General features: G+C 38.4%; 1 protein-coding gene across 22 annotated transcripts in view; it reads right to left on the bottom strand.

Moving 5' to 3' along the window:
• Nucleotides 1-19364, bottom strand: part of fbrsl1 (fibrosin-like 1) — a 297792-nt gene that overhangs the window by 48981 nt on the left and 229447 nt on the right. For 15 of the 22 annotated variants that reach the window (XM_079607982.1, XM_079607980.1, XM_079607981.1 and 12 more), the window contains one exon: nucleotides 12530-12565. The exons of the other annotated variants lie outside the window; for them this stretch is intronic. In XM_079607982.1, coding sequence (XP_079464108.1) covers nucleotides 12530-12565 — 36 coding nt within the window. The remainder of the gene's footprint in view (nucleotides 1-12529; nucleotides 12566-19364) is intronic. 22 annotated transcript variants of the gene reach the window in all.

Genomic DNA, 19364 nt, shown 5'->3' with positions numbered 1-19364 from the left:
GCTGATACCGATAAGATGATTAATTTCCTGAAATGGCTGATAAATGGCCAGTATTAAAATTCTATCTATCTATCTATCTATCTATCTATCTATCTATCTATCTATCTATCTATCTATCTATCTATCTATCTATCTATCTATCTATCTATCTATCTATCTATCTATCTATCTATCTATCTATCTATCTATCTATCCATCTATCTATCTATCTATATCTATCTATCTATATCTATCTATCTAACATGCATGTTATGTAGGTTTGAACAGTATGTGTCCACAAGATAATACATTTATTAAATATATGAAAACATTTAAAACATCTCTGAAATTGTGCATCCCTTACAAACAACTACAACAATTAACACCATAATGCCAAACTGGTCATTTTCTCTGCATCTCTTCTTTTCGATCCTGGCACAAGAGCATGATGCCGTCAATTGATTTGTTTCGTATCAGATAAAAAGCAAGGTTAAGCAGCTAATTAAAGAAGCCTTTGATCGAATAAGCACAAACCATGTCCGTTCAATAAAGCAAACCATCTTGCATAATAACAATAAAAAGCTAGAAAGCATTTTAAAAGCAGAAAAGCTCATGTTGCTAACTTCCAAGGTTTGAGAAAAACCACCTGAGCTCTAATGTAAGATTAGTGTTGGTGATGCTAACATTTCTGACAGGGAAAAACCCTTTTCTTTCATTTGTCACTGGGATTATCCTCTAAGACTCAATCGACACACACTTTCCCTGTGGATCTACGAGAAATCGGATTGGTGAGTCGTTTAGACATAGTCCTGTTTGCATATCATGTCTGCGGACATAGAGGAATTCCACTCAACATCCTTCCGGGATTTGCAGCAAATAGCAAGGAGATAAAAGGCGGATAATCCTGGAATGCCAGAATCCCTTAACCCATCATCCCGGATCCAACCGCGAGGCATCGCTGAGAGAAAAACCCTTCTGCGAGCAGAGATTCAGTGGCCAAGATCGGCTCCCCCTGACTCCAGAGTCCCCACTCTATCCTCACACTGCTTAAAAGCTTTACAGCGAGAAAGAAGGGGATTTAACTAAGTGGTAAATGCGGTGAAAGGCGGGGAGGGAGCGGGCCGGGATGGGGGGCATGTACTGTAGGTTTCCCTACTGAGCAATAAAAATGGCTTTACAATGATAAAGCCCCCTAACGTGCAAACCTCACCTCATACAAAGACCTGGCTCATTTGAAACTCCAATAAATGAAAGGCGGTAAGAGAGGTCTTGTGATTTATGTGACACGTTTAAACTATATCTGTAAAAGAGTCAAATCACTGTTTTCATGTGGCCTTTCCATGTACCGTCCAATTCTTGGACCTGTGTATTCTCTACGCGGCATGAATTACACCTAAAATCATGACTTGTTGAGAAGTAAGTTTTACTTCACATTTTCTTAAAAACAATTTTAGCTGTTAAATACAGTACACCTAAGAACAACGCAATCACTAAAACGTGAAACAGATCCAAAAACCAAAATAGAAAAAAATATGCATAATCTTTGCATCTGTGACCGATGGCAAGATATCATCACCTCAGCCCTGGCCCTTTCCCTCATCCTTGCTCCTAATAGCAGAAACAAGCAACTTGAACGCCGGCCAGCCACATCAAAACCCACCCAGACCCAGGCCTTGAACCCACCCACCTGGAGGCTGTATATCACACAGCCAGAGCTGCGCTGAGGAAATCTCACTAGATCAAACAAATACCAGGAAGGGGGGCACTGACAGAAATACTCCAAGAATCACCTCTCTCTCTCTCTCTCTCTCTCTCACTTTTTACTGTCCCTCAGCTGATGAACAGGCACCTTGTGAGTTAAGACCGAAAGCTCCCTGCGGGTAATCAGAGCAAAACAGAAGTTGGACTGAACGCGGCCCAATTATATTCAGTGTACGTGGGTGTGCGACACCTGCCAGTGCCCTTCAAACCCTCAGTATGACGCAGCAGACAAATCAATGATAAGCCCACCGGGCTCCTTATGCTCCCGACACCTCTCCGTCTTCCTCTGCCTTCCCTTCCCATTATAGCTGGCTGTCACTTGCTGGATTATTACCGCTGCACTCTGCACCCGGAGTATGGAGAGGGGGTGGACAGAAATGTCTATCTCCTCTCTTAAAGTCAGCACTACCTCGCTGAAATTTAACAAGATAACCCTGCGGAGAGCAGCACAGGAAGTGTGAGACAAAGCAGAATGACAAACATGCATGTGTGTGCGCAACTGAAAGTTCAGTTTTTCATTAGTAATTATCTACAATCCATCTTCTCAATGTTTGGCTTATCTAATGTAACAATCAAAAAGCTCTCCAGTACAGGTCTTTTAATTCAATAAAGCTTTTGTTTCTGCTCAGGTATGAAACGGAAAACTTCTTACACGTGGCTTTGGAATTCTGCACAGCATTCCGGATGTCACGTTGAACGAACACGCGTGGAAGCGTGAACCAAACCCTGACAGTTTTGACAATGTTCCACACCTCAGACACTGAAAACAGCCTAACAAGCCCTCGTGCAATACTTGCAGCACAATTTAATATACTAATAATTGCTGCACATGTGTGTAGGAAATTTCTCCTGACGTGCACAACCCAAATCCAGATGTTGGGCATCTGTGCCCAGGAAAAAACATGATGGATAAACACAGGGAGCCGTAAAATGAAAACAGAACACATTAAGTATAATCAAGACGAAACAGGCCACTTGTGTTCTCACATATAATTTGTTTTTGCGGGAGCGAGACGAGGCTTTGCCAAGAAGATCAAGATGAGGGCACTGAAATTATATGAAGCAAGTCCAAAGCCTTGCCGTCAGTCCACTCTTTGGCAAACGCAGTTCAGAGGAGCTGCTAAACTCTTCAGATCGCATGAGGCTGGCAGCTGAGGATTTCCAGAATCTACCTTCTCAACCCCTTAAGGCACAATAAAATGAAATGCTATATATAGCTAACAAAATACATATGTTCTTCAAGGGCAAAACTTTCTATAAACAGCACAAGGTTTCAACTTCATAATATAGTTCTACACTCTTACAAATTCTCTAGCGCTCTCAAAAAAACATCGAAATACGGGTGCTTTCAGGAACCAGGAAACCAATAGGCTTATCTGAACAGTGAACAATCTAAACGTAGCATCAAAAATTCTAAATATTCATATGGGCAAAACACAATAGAAAGGTGAAGATGGTAGAAAAATATAATAACCAGGAAAGGAAATCTTGATTAGTTAGGAATCGGTGTTTGTTTGGGTGTATTTCAAATATCAACAGTATTTCTCAGAAATCCCTTATTGCACAATTAATAAGGTTCTTATGAGTATCAATAGTGATATTTCTGTTTAAGAACTGGGAAACTGATATGCAAAACCAGTTTGTAATCGTTTTATTTGTGACAATATTACCTAAATTCAATACAGTGCAATAATATCTTCATCACTAACCTGAATGTGATGAATTTTCTTTAATATTCAAGTCAAGAAATGTATGCAAGTAACATTAAAATATTACATAACTTTACCTGTAAACAATGGCATTGTTGGTTGCTATTTTTAAAGACTTACCAGATGGCGCCATTTATCTGTAAATTCAATATTTAAGAACAGATCAAGTAGAAAGATTATTGACTGAAAAAAATCGGTCAAACCGACTCCTATCCTTTCTACAATTGTACTAGTTTCAGTGACTTAAATTCCCCGTTATTTCCTGGTTTTAAATAACTGAGAGATGCTTTTAAAGAACCTTCATTTTTAAGAGTGTAGCTCAGAAAAGTATCTACAATGTAGACTTAGTTGGCTACCAAACTGCATAAAGTCAAATTTATAGCCAAAAGCACCTCCTACACAAACAGCCAGTGGCTTGTCGAGCCAAGCTTTACCGCACACGGTGCTTGGCGGACGTCACGTACTACAGAGTGTGGTTTAAGCACCTATCTAAATAGTGGTAGTCTAACTAGCCCAGCACAGGCCACTGTTTGCACAGGCTCTCTCTCAGATCTCTGATGTTGCCACAGTGCTAAACTGCACAGCTGTTGTGCAATCTGTGGCGGTGTTAATTACCCTAATGTGAACGGCAGCTTGTCAGCCCCACACTAACAAAGAGGCCTTATGGTTTTAATGTTGGCCATCTTTCGTTCACCCTCCCCTTCTGCTTTTCGCTTTCTCCTTGCCCTTTTTGCCATCTTTAACCTTCTCTTCTTTCCCTCTCTTTTGCGTCTTCTGTCTCCGTCTTCATTCATCTCCCGTTTCTTACTCTCCTTACCCTGGCGGACCACCCGTCGTATATTCTACACATCCCTGGAAGAAGAAAAAAACAACACATCTAATGAAACCTCCCTTCGCAAATCTGCTTAGTAAGGAGAGAAAGCGGCTAAGGGACCAGATTAAACAAGGATTTAATCCAGTGCCAGTGAAAGGGCTTAAAAAGGAAATATGAGAGCAGTGAACGGTAGAATGCAGATGCCCTGAAAGGAAGGGAAGGCAGTAAATCTGAAACAATCACTACACATCTGACTTAGCATCTGTAGCCACAGACCTCCAGCTAAGAGAGAGACATTTTTCACAAAACTTTCTGGAACACTTTCACATGAAAGACTTTGTTTCAGTCCACTTTATCAGCCACATTAAAATCAGACGAGGCTTTATTCACAACAATTTCTCCAGTTTAAACATGCTTAAGATATAAAAATATTGCAAAATAATTTTTCTGATTGGTGGGAATCTAAAAGTCACAACAAACACCAAAATCATCACACAATGGCAAAAACACTTTGAATTGGTTTTGTTAGTAAGCACCTCCTAGGGGACGTACAGTACATCATCGCTAGATGTACTTATCTACACTCTTAACATCCTAAAGCAGGTCTGAGATAAGTACAAGAGCAAATAGCTTCGGCAATGAAACAGTATAACAGTATAACCGTGAATTATACCAATGTGCCACTTCTCTCAGGTGGCGTGCACTTTTATTCTTCCTTCCTCTCCTCTTCAGTCGCTTTCCTCTATTATTAGAGGAAAATACAGCTGGTAAATAGCATGTCTGGGCTGTGAGCTTTCATCATTTTCCACATTACACAAGGTGCATTTAATTATGTGCTATAAAGGTGACAAAAGACATGCAAGTGCCTGACCGGAAAGCACAGCGCTGAGGAATGCAGGAAAGAGCCACATTTGGGACAAATAAAATCTTCATTTGTTCTAGAATCAGTCTAAGGCCACATTAACCTGGATATATCGGAAAACTGTCCTCTTTGCATGAATGTAATATGAAGATTGTGCAAAGTAACATGTATCCTTAGCAACACTATTAAAGTGAATAGCAGGCGCAACAATGCCGTACAACCACATGGGTACAATATGAGTGACTAAAAGTGTCCGTTTTCACAGTTCACACACTTCAACGCAAAAACAGTGTTTTCAAATGTATCCATTTGGAAGACTAGCTAGGTCTTCAAGAAGCTCAGTTTTTGCGGTTTGTAAATGTATCCGGGTATAAACGTAGCCTAAATCGTGATCCTCTCTCAAGAATCTAGACACTCTGTGAGGCCTGCAAATAGGCCCACCTTCACACACTCAAAATATACTCCAGATAAAACACATTCAAGGTAGAGAAAGAGACACCCTGCACAAAAGAGACAGGACGCCTTTGGTGCGCCATTCTTTCATTGCACAAAAAAGCAGGGCACTATGCTGCCGTACACAATGGCTAATTGGAACGGGATCACACAAGATTAAAGAGCGAGGTCTTGGAATTATTCATCCGCCCGCCTCTGTGTTTGAAGTGTAGTGGCTGTGGTTAATCTGCAAGGCTTTGACAAAACAACAGCAGCAGCACAGCCGGCCAGCGTGACCCAAGCGGAGAGGAATAACTCCCTGACATAAAGCTTTAACGTTTCCGTGGCAGACAAGCACAGTGTGCCGTGCGCACCAGACCCCGTTCAGCTGCATCCGCTGTGTGCAGCCAGCTTGAAATCCAGTGAGTCACTGACCTATGACTTCAGCAATACCTCGAGGTATTCAAAAGGCCTCGGCACGTTGCTGTTGTGTTCTTGTGTGAAGGCGCGTGTGAGCGTTTGACATTTAGAAGAAAAAAATGACAGGATAAAAAAAAAAAGACGATGGGACATCTCAAAGCTTAGAGGGCTTTACCAAGAGTAAAGTGATAAGATGGGGGAAAAGACAAAAAAAAAGAATGGGAAAAATGGGATATATTGTTATGGCAGTCCATTGTCTGGCAAAACTCAATGCATTTTACTCTTAGGAAAGGTCACTTTCTATAAAAAATGGAGTATATAGCATTTTACTAGAATAATATAATATAACAGGGAACACATTCTTTTAAGGTGACATTGTTAAACGTTACTACATGTACTTACTATAGTAATAAGAGTACATTTTGCATAATTACAAGTAACTCACCCTAAACCAAACCCTAACTGTAACTCTGTAGTAAGTTCAAGTAGTTTATTTTAGTCAGTACTTATTTGAGTAAGTACAATGTAACTACGTCAACTTAAAATAAAGTGTAACCATATAGTATAATATAAAAAAGATTTTATAAGCAATTATTTCTCAATTATTTTAAACAAGCTTATATACAAATATTGCAACATGTAGTTTAGGTTTTTTTTCTCTTCTGTTTCCTGTGCATCTAAATGTCACAAAACACCCCCAATTCTTCTTTATTGACAATGGCAAAATCCTATTACTTCTTAGAACACTGTTCAAAACAAAGGTCCAAAAAGGGGTTTTCACAGTAATGCCATAGAATAACTATATGTTAAGTTCCCCTTAAGAACCTTTTAGTGAACAGGTCTTAAAAAAAGCATTAAAAAAATCTAAAGAAACATTTTTCCACTATAAATAAGTATTTGGAGAATGGAAAGGGTCAATGAATGTTAAAGGTTCTTCGTGTAACCATATACCAATTAAGAACCTCGGTTGTTAAGAGTGTAGCATTTCCTAAGGGCTATACTTCAGAAATTACTAAATTAATCAAAGAAATATCACCCATTTCATGATATAGGCTAATATAATAAGTTAAATATCATATCTTTACAGGAAAAACTCTTATCAAAATTCAGAGTAGTTTATCTTACATGATAGCTAATGTACATGGTAACACCCTTGATAACATTAACATTTTAAAAAAAACTCTAATCACTAACATTAATGAACCCAGTTTACAACCAAATAAATCAAGTCATTATGGAGATTAGGCGAAAACATACATTTCCCTTCCTGCTCGTCTTACTTTTACAAAACTCCATTTATTTCTCTTCGGACTAAGAGGACTCGAGATGTTAGCTTCGTGCCGGAAGGTCTGTCATATCAGGCTAGGCTGTGATCCGCCTCGACTCTTATATTACAAATAGCTGGCAGATTTTTCCTCACCCTCTTATCAGGACTGCGAGCCAGAACCCCGCCATATCTGCTCTCCGCGCCTGATAAGTGGAGGGTTTGAAGATACGAACGAGGGAGCGTTTGCAAGCTAATTCCAGAGCTGCATCTGCACAAGATTAAAGATTAGCTTCTGGCCACGGGAAAAAAAAAAAAAACAAGAAATACACATTTGATTTGTAGGAGAGGAAGGTGAAGGTGAACGGGCATCGTTTTTAACAGTCACTGCAATTCTGCTTCACTTACTGCTATTTCATATCGCAAATTTGTCTATGAAAGTCTTGCTACTGTGTAATAACTAGAAATCAGACTAAAAATCTTTCTTGACAAAAATCCACCCAATCTTGTGAAATTTAAACCAGCCAAGTATACAATATTTGCTCTTCCCCAAGTTAATTCTGTGACCTCATAGCCACCTGACCCATCAGTCTCAAAAGTCCCAGACAGATCAGAGAGGAGAAACTCTTGTGTGAAATAGTCTATATCTTCTTAGAACTTCGGGGTGTAAAAGCTGTAAATCTGAATTCAAACAGCTGAGCAATGCAGCAATCAATTTGCTTTAACTGTGCGTTCATAAAACATTATGCAATGCGAGTAACATATAATTATCATACATCAACACATAAGACACCCGCAATGTAAAATGATGCAGTGCAAGCCATAAACATGATTTGTGAAGGTGGCGACGAGTATCTTAAATGGTCTCGATGCAAATCCTCTATGCAAATCTCATTCAAAGTGCTAATGCTGACAGACAACAAACCACCACAATCCCTGATCTATGCGCTGCCCAGCCTGAGGCAAGCTGTGTACATCACCATATGGAAGTCTGGGAACTCAAAATAAGATAGAACTCATTTGTTTCCATGTACAAATTTCCTATCCAGACATGGAGCCAACTACAGCTATTGTTAAATGTAGATTTGATCGATTTGCTCAGGAACCTCAAACAACCAAGGCACAGCTTATATGCAAAGGGCTTTTGGGTAACCTTGAACGGTTTATTAGGTCTATCCTATGCAATAAGAAATTAATGCAACTCGATATACAATGCCAGAGCTTGACAAATGTAAATTTGTAAAATCCTATGTGTAAAGACAGAAAGAATGACAACGGGTCAATGACAAAAAAGGAGATAAAAAAGAGGAGATGAAAAGCCATCTTTACATTGTGTACATTAAACAAACAGCATATTCAACAAAAATCAAGAGGTGTAGCTAACCAAGTACAAACAACTAAAATATTTTATACTAATATTTCACACCTTGAAGACACATGAGTGTACTTAACTTCATTATTTGAAAAAAGTATATATATATATAATTTTTTAGAAATAATATATTTCATTAGTTGTATATATATATAAAAAATAGAGTTTCTCTATTTGACCTGAACAAAAAGCACTTCTTATAAAAAGGTCAAATATTTAAGATTATGAATCTAAATGACCTTGAAATAATCATCAGGGTCTAAAGGGGTTGATCATATTTTAATATTTTCTTATTATTATTTTTTATTTTATATCACATGACAACAAAATGGCTTCCTGCAGGTTGGTAATACCACACTGACTTTTGTATTTTGTGGACCAAAGTTTTTAAATATTAGTACTTTAAAACTGCATAACTGCTTATTCCTATTCTGTACTTTTATTTTATTTTAAGAAATAAGATAAAATGTTAAAAAGTTTTAGATTTAAAAGTAAATGAATAAAATAATCCCCTGAGGGTTACACTATCAGACACCTTTACTCAAACCTCTACAAAAATACCAAAATGAAATTTAATTCTGAAATTGAAAACATGTGCATCAAAGAAAAGGTGTAATACATTTTTAATTTATTACTGAATAATTTAGATTTAGACAAAATAAATAAATAAGCATGTCAGTGACCCATATGCAAAGCCTAAGCAACAAATTAAGTAAAGAAAAAATAATATCAATACGAAAAAGCCAGACCTTGACAAATGTAAACTCTATACAGAAATAAATAAATATTTTAGACGCTTATTTATCATTTGATTCTGAATAAAAGCACAACAAAGCTGCAAAACACAAAGAGCACATACACAATAATATGGCATTAAACCGAATGAAACTCAATGACTTCACGTAGTAGGCTACATTGCTTGTGATATCAGTGTGTGAGGGAAATAACACACTCAATCTCTGGAACAAAACCTGAACCGCTATTTGGTTCAAGCAAAGCCTTATTCATAAGTCTTCAGACAAATGCGGTGTGGTTTTCATTTGCCTTTCCCCCTCTTTTTATTTTCTTAAAACAGCATTTAAAAAAAAAACATTGTGATCAAATTATTTTCGGCAAAATATAAGTAGGTTTCAGAAGCATTAAAGATATTCATTATCGTAGGCTCATTCTTTATTGAAAACACATCCTTACCGAATTCTATATTAGATTCGCTTCCATCGGAGAAAAATACTTGGCAAAGATGACCAATATAATGCAATTCCGTTACATCCAGTATATGCCGTATGAAAGGTTACGGCAGATTTTTTTCTCTTTTCCGCCGAGCTCTCTACCGACTGAAGGCGGACAAGAAATACGAACCTGTCCCAACAATAAATCTTCAGAGGAACGTTTTTAACGACTGCGGTGGCGAAAGCTGTCAGAAGCGGGGGATATTTTTAACGACAGATCAGACAGATTGATATCTGTTCAGCAATGAGTCATACATTCCTCGCTCAGGTGAACAGAATCGGGTTTTTAGTCAAGGTAAGGTGAAGGCGATAGATATGAATCCCAAGTCGTAGAAGCTCCTATGACAGATCATTAACAATAGATTCCCAGCAGAAGTACCGCTCGCGTTCACAGCCAAAAGCAGCGCAGAACAACATTCCATGGATTGGAGCTCTTGGTAATCTCGTTTAGCTCGAATAATTGAGCGAATCCTTTGGTTTTCGACGTATCTGGAAGGTTTTAAAAGTCCCCACACGAATTGAGCGCGTCCAGCGCCTCCGCTGCGCGAGGCTCTCCAGGCACATACGGGAGCGAGTGTTCTGTGAGCGCGCGCTGAAGTGCGCTTCAAGCGGCCACTCCGCTGGGTGTGTTGAAAAAAAACATGCACAGGACAAGACCAAAGCAATCGATGTATGAGAGGCGGAGTTTATACGAGGAAGAAATAATAACTCGCTCTAGCAGACATTTATAAATGTCATATGGACGTCTTTCAATTCAATGCAAAAAATTACAACCTTTTCTCCTAAACCTTTTCATAGATGCCAAAGTATTAGTATTACAATGAGCTGTTCACAAACACAGGGATATTCAACCTTTGTAGACCCAAAGACCACCAATAAAGAAAAGCTATAATTTTTTATTTTTTTTGCCAATGAACTTGACAACTTGCCCTTGACTTTAAAAATTGCCAACATTATATACTTGATCCTTGCTTTAGAATATCACAGGGTGATTTTACTTAGTTCATCCACCGGCTATTTTATATATATATATATATACTGTTAAAGAGAACAATAATTTGCATTTTAAGTAAAGCTGCTTTGAAACAATATTGTGAAAAGCACTATTCAAATAAATTTGAATTTAATTTGTGCAATTGAAATATTCACGCAATAGCACGGTTATTGAGGTGTCGCCCCTGTGACTATTTCATCCTCTCACAACTAGATGGGATCCGACAGTTTCCGAATCTGTGTTCAAAAAGAATGATAAGTCTGAATCTATTCTGCAAGTGGGTCAATTCAGTGAGATCAAATTTGCTCAGCACCCAAATCAAATTAATGTGCAAAAGTGTCAAAGACCAAGAAGTAAAGGGCACAATTTCTAAAGAGACTAATTTCCTAAATGTTTTCAGAAAGAAGAATTGCACATCTTGTGTTTTATTGAGGGCTTGACCTATAAACTGTGCAGACAATGTAATGCAGCTTGACTGAATCAGAGCCATTTTCTCACCAAGTGATTCAAGCTGCGGCTGGCCTTAATAAGAACCAAATGAATGGCATCTTTTAAACACTAAAACAGTGTTGCAAACTAACCAAACAATGTTCTTGTTTTGATTTGACCAGTGGCTAAATAGTGTAGACTGCTCAATAAAGCATGCAATGTCTGCGGTACTTCTAGGAAGTTTTAGCATGGAACGCAAAGCTTGTAATTATTTACCAGCTGATTGTGATTATAGGTCATCCCCTTCCCTACACACTTCCTATTAAAACCATCAGGCATTCAGAGAAAAACAGTACATGGAATGGAGAGATCATGAATCAGGCAATGCAACAAATGTCATATCTTTTACCCGGATTAGTTTATTGCACTGAAGAATATAAATTAAATCTTGTAAACTACAGCGTCATACAAAAATAATTCATAAAAAAGTTCAATCTCAGTGCCAACAACGACTTGAGGCCTTTGAGTTAAGCAAGGGTGATAATGCACGAATAAACACATTATTTACAAACTTATACTGTATCTTTGTGAATCATTGTTCTAAACTCTGAAATGTCATTTTGAAAGGCCCTGCATAGAATATGTTCATGAAGATGCAAAATTATGTTATGGCACTAACCGCCGAGACAAACGGTGTTGGCAATAGATTTTCATTTTATAGAGAACTCTTGGAAAATGTGTCTATAGATCCGTAGGCACATCTGATGACAGAACCACCATTTTAACTTTAGACAAGATCTACGGAATGAAGGACAGAACTGGAAATTTCAAAGAAAAACAAAAAGCACCATCAGACGCACATACGTTCTGAGTGCTATGAAGACAAAAATCTGAAAGAAAGAAGCGAGACCAAGCTAGGCATAGAGATGGAGAAAGAAAGAGAAAAAAGGCAGAGTGAGAGAAAGACGCTCCAGTTGCCTCAGGTTGCCTTTCAGCTATCTTTCCCTGTAGATTCATCTGTCAGAGCTCAACCAAGAGAGCGACAGAGAGTGAGAGAGAGTGCAGGCCTCATTGGGCATCTCATCCTCGGGCTTAACAATCCAATATTGGTTGTTGCCGAAGATAATTATGCCCCTCTGATGATGGAACACCTTGGGCAAGTTACAGCAATTTGCATCACCAAACATGGCAGATCAGCATAAAGGGAGGAAGGTTTAAAGGGATAGTTCACTGAAGAAATTTAAATTCTGTCATTATTACTCACCCTCATGTCATTCCAAACCATATGACTTTCCTTCGTCTGTGGAATGCGAAAAGGAGAAATGTCATTGCTTTTTTCCATATATGAATTCATAGCTACCACATGTGTAAGGCTTTAAGAACGAAACAAATAGCTCTAATATGTATTCCAAGTCTCTGAAAGACATATAGCTTTGTATGAAGAACAGACCAAAATTTAAGTAGTTTTTATTGATAGTCTTGGACTGCACGTGACAAGCTCTCGAATCAGTCAAGTCTTGTGAAATGAATCAATTGGCTCAAAAGAACAATTTGTTCATGAATCAGACTTATTTGGTTCACAAGTTCAAATGAAGTAGCACATTAAAAGCTCACTAGAGGGCGAGAATATCAGTGAATACACAAATAAGGCATCAGGAGACTTGTAGCCATATGAACCACTTTTATGTTGTTTTTGTCATTTTTGGAGCTTTTCAGATGAATGTCATTGAATAGGAAAAGTAAGAGCATGACATGTTCCACTAAAAAAAAAACAGCATATGATTTAAAAATAACATTTGGTTATGTAAATAATGACAATCACATGCATGTACTAAATTCTCTGTCCTTTTTTTTAAACCTCCTACTTTCCCTCATTTTAAATAATGTAAATGGTAACATAGTTTTCTACGCTGACAGATGAGGTCAACATGGCCACTTCTGTACTCTCCCAAACACCTTTGCATTTACTTTACATGGCTTCTGTTTGTGTCATTCAGAGGAGCTAAATGAGTTGTTTGGATATGCGTGTTTGGAAAGACTTAGCCTATTGAAAATGCGTTGTGAAAAGACCTTCACTTTAACTTGTGTGCAAATGAATAAATATTTAATACATGTGTGGGGCACAGGGGGTTATTTAAAATTGTGGCTATAAATCACTCAAATCAGCATCTGAAATTCCATGATAGAAGCCATTCCAGATCTCTGTTCTGCAAATACAGGAAGTGATTTATCAAAGCGCTTATACAAATTTTCTTTAATCATTGGTTGGTGTTTGACCACATGCCTGCAAAATTATACCTTTTGAAGTCGCTCGGCCTGTTGGCTAAAGAATGCGCAAGATTATACCACACGTTCCACCAACCGTGTTTCATAACGAATGCACACTCGACAAGTACAGCGTTTGGAAATGTAAACAATAAACATTTCAGAACCACAGTCTTTTAGAACTTTGCAAGAACTTTGAGACTAAGCAAGAACCACCAAGACTAGACGTTTCTGTGGTGGGGACAGACTTTCACAACAGAAGAACTCAGAAAAGCAGCCTAACATAGTTATCGTTCACATGAATATTTATAACTACTCATGAGCGATTTCTCATTTTCATCCTATTTTTCTGCACCATTACTGCAACCATTTAAAATGGATCAGAGAGAGAAACTAGGAGCGAAAGAGAGAGTCTAGGGAGAGAAAAAAAAACAGTGGCATTATTTTTCCATAATAAAATTTCCCTGCCTTAACAAGATAAAAGTAAATTGCGCACTGACTCAGAAAGTGTGAAAGGCATTCTAGAATGAATTTTTCATGTGCATTGATAATTTAATATGTTGTGGCGCCAATTTATCAGATTTCCGTGTCGCTGCCGCTCTTTTTTTCTGAGGAGAATAACAAGGATATGATCTCGCTTTCTGAGAGCTTTCAGAACAATGTCACAGAAAAAAAGGTGTTCACAATGATTGGATGGAAAAAAAAAAACTCCTCAGAGAGACTTAATATAACTTGCTCTCATTTTCCTACTACTGAACGCACTAACAAGGCGACGAGGCGGACTCAATTGAACAACATGTGTTCTAAATTCTTCACATTATTCATGCAGGCTGGAATGCTATCATTCCATATGGAGAACATCCAAATTGGATGCCCAGGTAAAATGCTCATGGGACTTGCGTGGCATGCAAATGTGGAACGAAACGCTATAGATCCAGCATCGTCATTACAGGTGCGGATAAATTGACACACGTAAAGAAAAAAAGCATCACATTGTTCTTCACGGAACAGAAACAGTTAAAGCAGTCTGGCTGCGCCTGCGGCGGAGGATGATAAAGTATTATTTATCATGAGGAACAGCTACTGGCCCAGCGAAGGGAGAGAGGGAGGTAGAGCAAGAGGTAGAAAGATTAAATATAAGGTTACCACAGCTAGGTCCTAATCTATTCAGAGACAAATGCCGGGTCTCTGAAGCACATTTGTTGTGCGCCCCCGAGGTTTAACAGCCGGCATTATGGTTCCATTTCTCATCATTAGCAAGCCTACATCAATGTCCCCACTAAGGGGTCAGCTCTGGGAATAGATCCAAGGGCTGTGTCAGGCCAGGAAGAGAGAAAAAAAGGGGAGGGGAACTGAGAAATGTCTTTTTCTTTGTGCGCGTGTGCGTGGGGTACGTTGCGGTGTGCCATCTCTTATCGTACTACGAGGGATCCATATGGTTTTACATCCTTGTGTACATGAGTATTTGCATAAGCCACTTTGCATGCACGTTTGACACAAATGAGGGGAAGAGGCAGAGTGCAACAGGGAAAAAACAAACAGATAGAAGGATGGAATCAGTTGAAAAGACCGAGAGGCAGAAACGGGAAAGACAAAAGACAGAAAGACAGGAGAATCAAGTGTGATGTATCTGGCTGCAGCACGTGTGTCCCCTCGCCTACCATATGCTGCGGCATTTCACGCTAGCAGATCTGAATACGGACACAAGCATTTCAGGTTTTTTTTTTTTTTTTCATCCAGCAACCCTGCCTTTCTCCACCGTGTTAGTAGATATGTTAATCCGCTGGCATTCATCTGAACTACAGCGACTCCGGAATAGTTCTCCAGACCCACGCGTCAGAGCTCCAACCCAGCCGCGGGCAGCAGATGCTCCTGCAGACTTACCCCAGCCGCAAACTGGGCTTTCAGGCTTCCCACTGAGAGCTCCCCTGCCTCCTCGTAGAGCTCCAGAAGTGTATAATAAGCCCCCTTGAGGAAAAGCAAGTGATGGGAGGAAAAAAAAGAAGAAAAAAAAGACGCGTGAAAGGTTTAAGAGCAGGAAAACAACGGCGTGGTTACACTGGAGGCTGCATTAGCACAGGACGGGTTTCTGATGGGCAATTGGAGTCTGTTCAGCTAAGCAGCGGTTACTATGTCAATACTGTTATTCAATTAAAACTCAAAATCTATGACTTCATCACCTCTGTTTTCTACTGCAAACATTTTTTGAAAAATAAAAATATCTACATGGATGTGTGTATATATATATATATATATATACACACATCCAGTCCTACTAGTTAGTTTGGCGAGAATTTTATATATAATACAGTATATAGATTTTTCGCCTTTTAAAATGGAATCTGAAATAATAAATTAAATGCAATATATTATTGATTGATTGATATAGATTTTTTGATGCATTTCGATTCTGAAATATCCGAAACTCTTCCAATACTAATTTTCCGCAGAACAGATACACGATCTCTCCGACAGTGAGTTGACACACAAATAAGCACAGATGTTGTGCTCACACCCAAAGTGTGCGCACAAAGCAGCCTCTCAGTTTAAATTGAGTTATTTCTCGCTGCTTATTGCACTTAAACAGTCAAATACACAAATAATGTACAAAAAAGAAAAGTGAACGTAAACAGTTGCGTAAGAAAACGCATGTGTAATAGTACAATGGATCCGTGAGTCAGGTCTTAAAGTGACAGTAGCCTAATATAGCCTACCTGCTGTCAAATTATAAAGACATAATATTAAAAAATATCTATATGGCAGTTTTTCCCCATGGTATCGATGTCAAAATTGTGGCCTATATATTTTATATACTGAATATTACATATAATATTACACATATATGTTCCATTTATCCATCTTGTAATATATTAAAATATTTCATCATCAGAACAGAAATCATTATTAACTTCTTGTTCCAGTACCCATTCTGATTAATTGAGTTAATTCAGTGAACGATTCATCAGACTAATTAAACAAAAAGTCTTTTTGAATGACCTAGAAACGGACTACAGAAAATCGATATTTCGATCCAGCCCTAATTTTAATAACTATTACAAATTTGATTCTAACTGCAACCTGTAGGGATAGCACCACTCAAAAGGTATAATCAAGTTGACCACTCAGGTTGTATTTCAAATACGCAACCTACTGAAATTAAACAGACACTTTTCATTTTAACAAGTTAAAACAAGAAATCAAGGGAGATAGAAAGGAAAAGTAAAGTTGAAGGAAAAAATCCTCCAGTGAATAACAAATCAACAGCAAGCAAATTAAATGAATTGAGTTAGGAATATCACATTACGATCATTAAATTAAATTTACGACAGTAGATTTCAAATCGAATTACCGAATACAAGCCAGCTGTTTACAGGGCCCTGCTCTATGAACCGTAGTTGTAGACTCGGAACACCAGTCGACCTCGGAAACGCAACATAAACAAACCGCAGGGTCAGCTAATCAAATTCAGGTGAACTGTAAATTCTGTGTTGACAAAAAAAGAAAGAAAAATCATGAGGAAAAATAAACACTTGTGTAACAAGCTTTCTGCACTTATCATGTTGCAGTGGGCTCAACGTTGCAGGCGGGCTGCATTATCCTTCCCCAATTCAATCAGTGGCGAGCAGCAGTCATGCCAGGGATGTGAATCCCCTATTCAAGTTTCAGTTTTTTATACAAACCATGCACAGCTTGTCCCTCGCATTCCCTTTGACGTTTGTCTGGAAGAATAGCCTCTTTATGCGTATTGCATTCAGAGGTGGTGGCAATAGCATGACGCTAATAACAATAAAGCAGTGGTTGACTCCAGCAGCCATGAAATTTGAGTCACTTTCTGTGCATTAACTGCAAAGTGGCAGATTAAATCACCCAGCGTATGATATACAGTCAAACGAGGCCATTACGGGAATGAAGCATGGGGCGGATGCCTCTCATCAAGATGGTGGTACACACAAAAAAAAGAAAAATCAAAAAAGGGAGGCAGTTATAGACATGACAAATACTGATGGAGGCAGTTAAGAGGCTTGCAGTAACAATGCTTTCAAGACACTTATGTGGAGGACTTGCTGAGCCACTCCTGAGTCGAGTATGCCATTGGACAGATATATATTTCACAGATGATGCCTGATCAGCAAAATGCTTATTGCTTACTGCAAAGATAAAGCTTGATGCATTAGTTAAGTGATAGTCAAACCCCAAAATATTGCAATACTATTTATGTTAAATCAGAGAGCCCGGTCAATATTGCACACCTACTGTAAGAAAATCCCATTAGCAGATGCTAGTCATGCAGGCTAAACGATCTTATACTCTGCTGCCAAAGAAAGCCTGCTTGCCGCTGTCAGAAGGATCCGCGTTTATATCTATTAGCACTTTACCTTGATGCTTTCAAAAGACTTAGCATCTCAAAATGTATGTCTACTCTTTTCTCAAGGCCCATTAGACAAGGGAAAGAGTTTTTGACTGGGGCGCTGAAGCCTATGAACGGTTAATGTAAGCTTAACAAGAATCAAGATGTTGGCTTAACAAGAATCAAAGCTATCCTAGGAGGAATAAAAAGAGGATATCAAATGAGCAGAGAACGGTCAATTTTCCTGCTTTCCATATGATCACAACACTGCAGACAGGGCCAGCCCGGGAAGTTGTGTTGCGGTCCTATTTTAGTATTTTTCAGTACTTGGGTGTAGTACTTCAGTACTTTTGAACCTAGGCTAATTTTTAAAACACGCCTACTGTATGCCGACATATGTGCAAAATGATATTCCACTGCTTCTTGCACATTTTGTGACACTTTCAGAACGAAATGTCCAGTGAGTGCTGCTGAAAGTACATTCAGTTTTATCTGAGGAACATGAATCTGACAACGTGATGCTAAAAATTTAATGCTCGATCACATTTGAAAATAAAGTATTGCCTACACTAAACCAACCCTAAACCAAACCAATATAAACAAAAGCAAACAATGGTGCTATTTTAGCTTGGTTGCATGAGTCTTTTAGTTCGTTTCTTGTGACTCATGCCCAAGCGTTCCACATTGCAAGTGCCGTGCTATAGCAGATGAGCAATCGTTTACTATGTAAGAAAGGCCATACATATGGAGCTGTTTATGTATGCTAAAGTCAAAATGTATTAGTTTGCAAATCATGCATTTTGCTTAACTTTTTTGAGGTCATAACATCATAATTTGTGTGAAAGGGCATCAAGGTTGTTGGTGTTTTACTGCCACTGCTGGTCATTTCTGCTAGAAACTGCAGTAAAATTGTATTTGCATGTATTGTACGTTTTTTTAATTAGTAATTACTTACTAACATTTTATTGTTTAAAATGATACCCAATTTCACAACATTGTTGACAGAACAACATAAAAACCAAAATTCTAAAATGATTTAAAAAATATGATGTAAACATCCTCGCATTCCCAATAGTTTCCATTGTAACATCATGTCTAAACTGGTGCTGACTGAGTTCGAACTTTGATTGAACCGGGATGATTCCTTTAAAAACTGCACAACATAGACGCATCTCCTAAGAATTGAAGAGAAAATTACTAGCAATAATCTTGAAAACAGAAGATTGTACAAAAGCGTGGAATTCTCTTTTCCCCTGAACTTTTTACTCCCTGGTTTGTTAGGTCATATCAAAAGGGTTTAATGCATTTTAATGAACACACCCGTTAATCTGCTATGCTTTTGTGCAGCTAATATGGATTAGCCTCTTTTTGCATGCTAGCGTTGCCAGAAAAGACTCTCTCAATCACTCCCACGGCCATGTTTCCCTTCCTCCTCCATCTGGACACAAGCCTGACATGACTTTTACCCCTCTTTTTCTTGTGGGAC

The sequence above is a fragment of the Phoxinus phoxinus genome (assembly GCF_949152265.1).
Source record: "Phoxinus phoxinus genome assembly, chromosome: 3".
NCBI lineage: Eukaryota > Metazoa > Chordata > Actinopteri > Cypriniformes > Leuciscidae > Phoxinus > Phoxinus phoxinus.
Note: the sequence above shows the minus strand (reverse complement) of the source record. Positions and strands in the feature narration are given on the sequence as shown.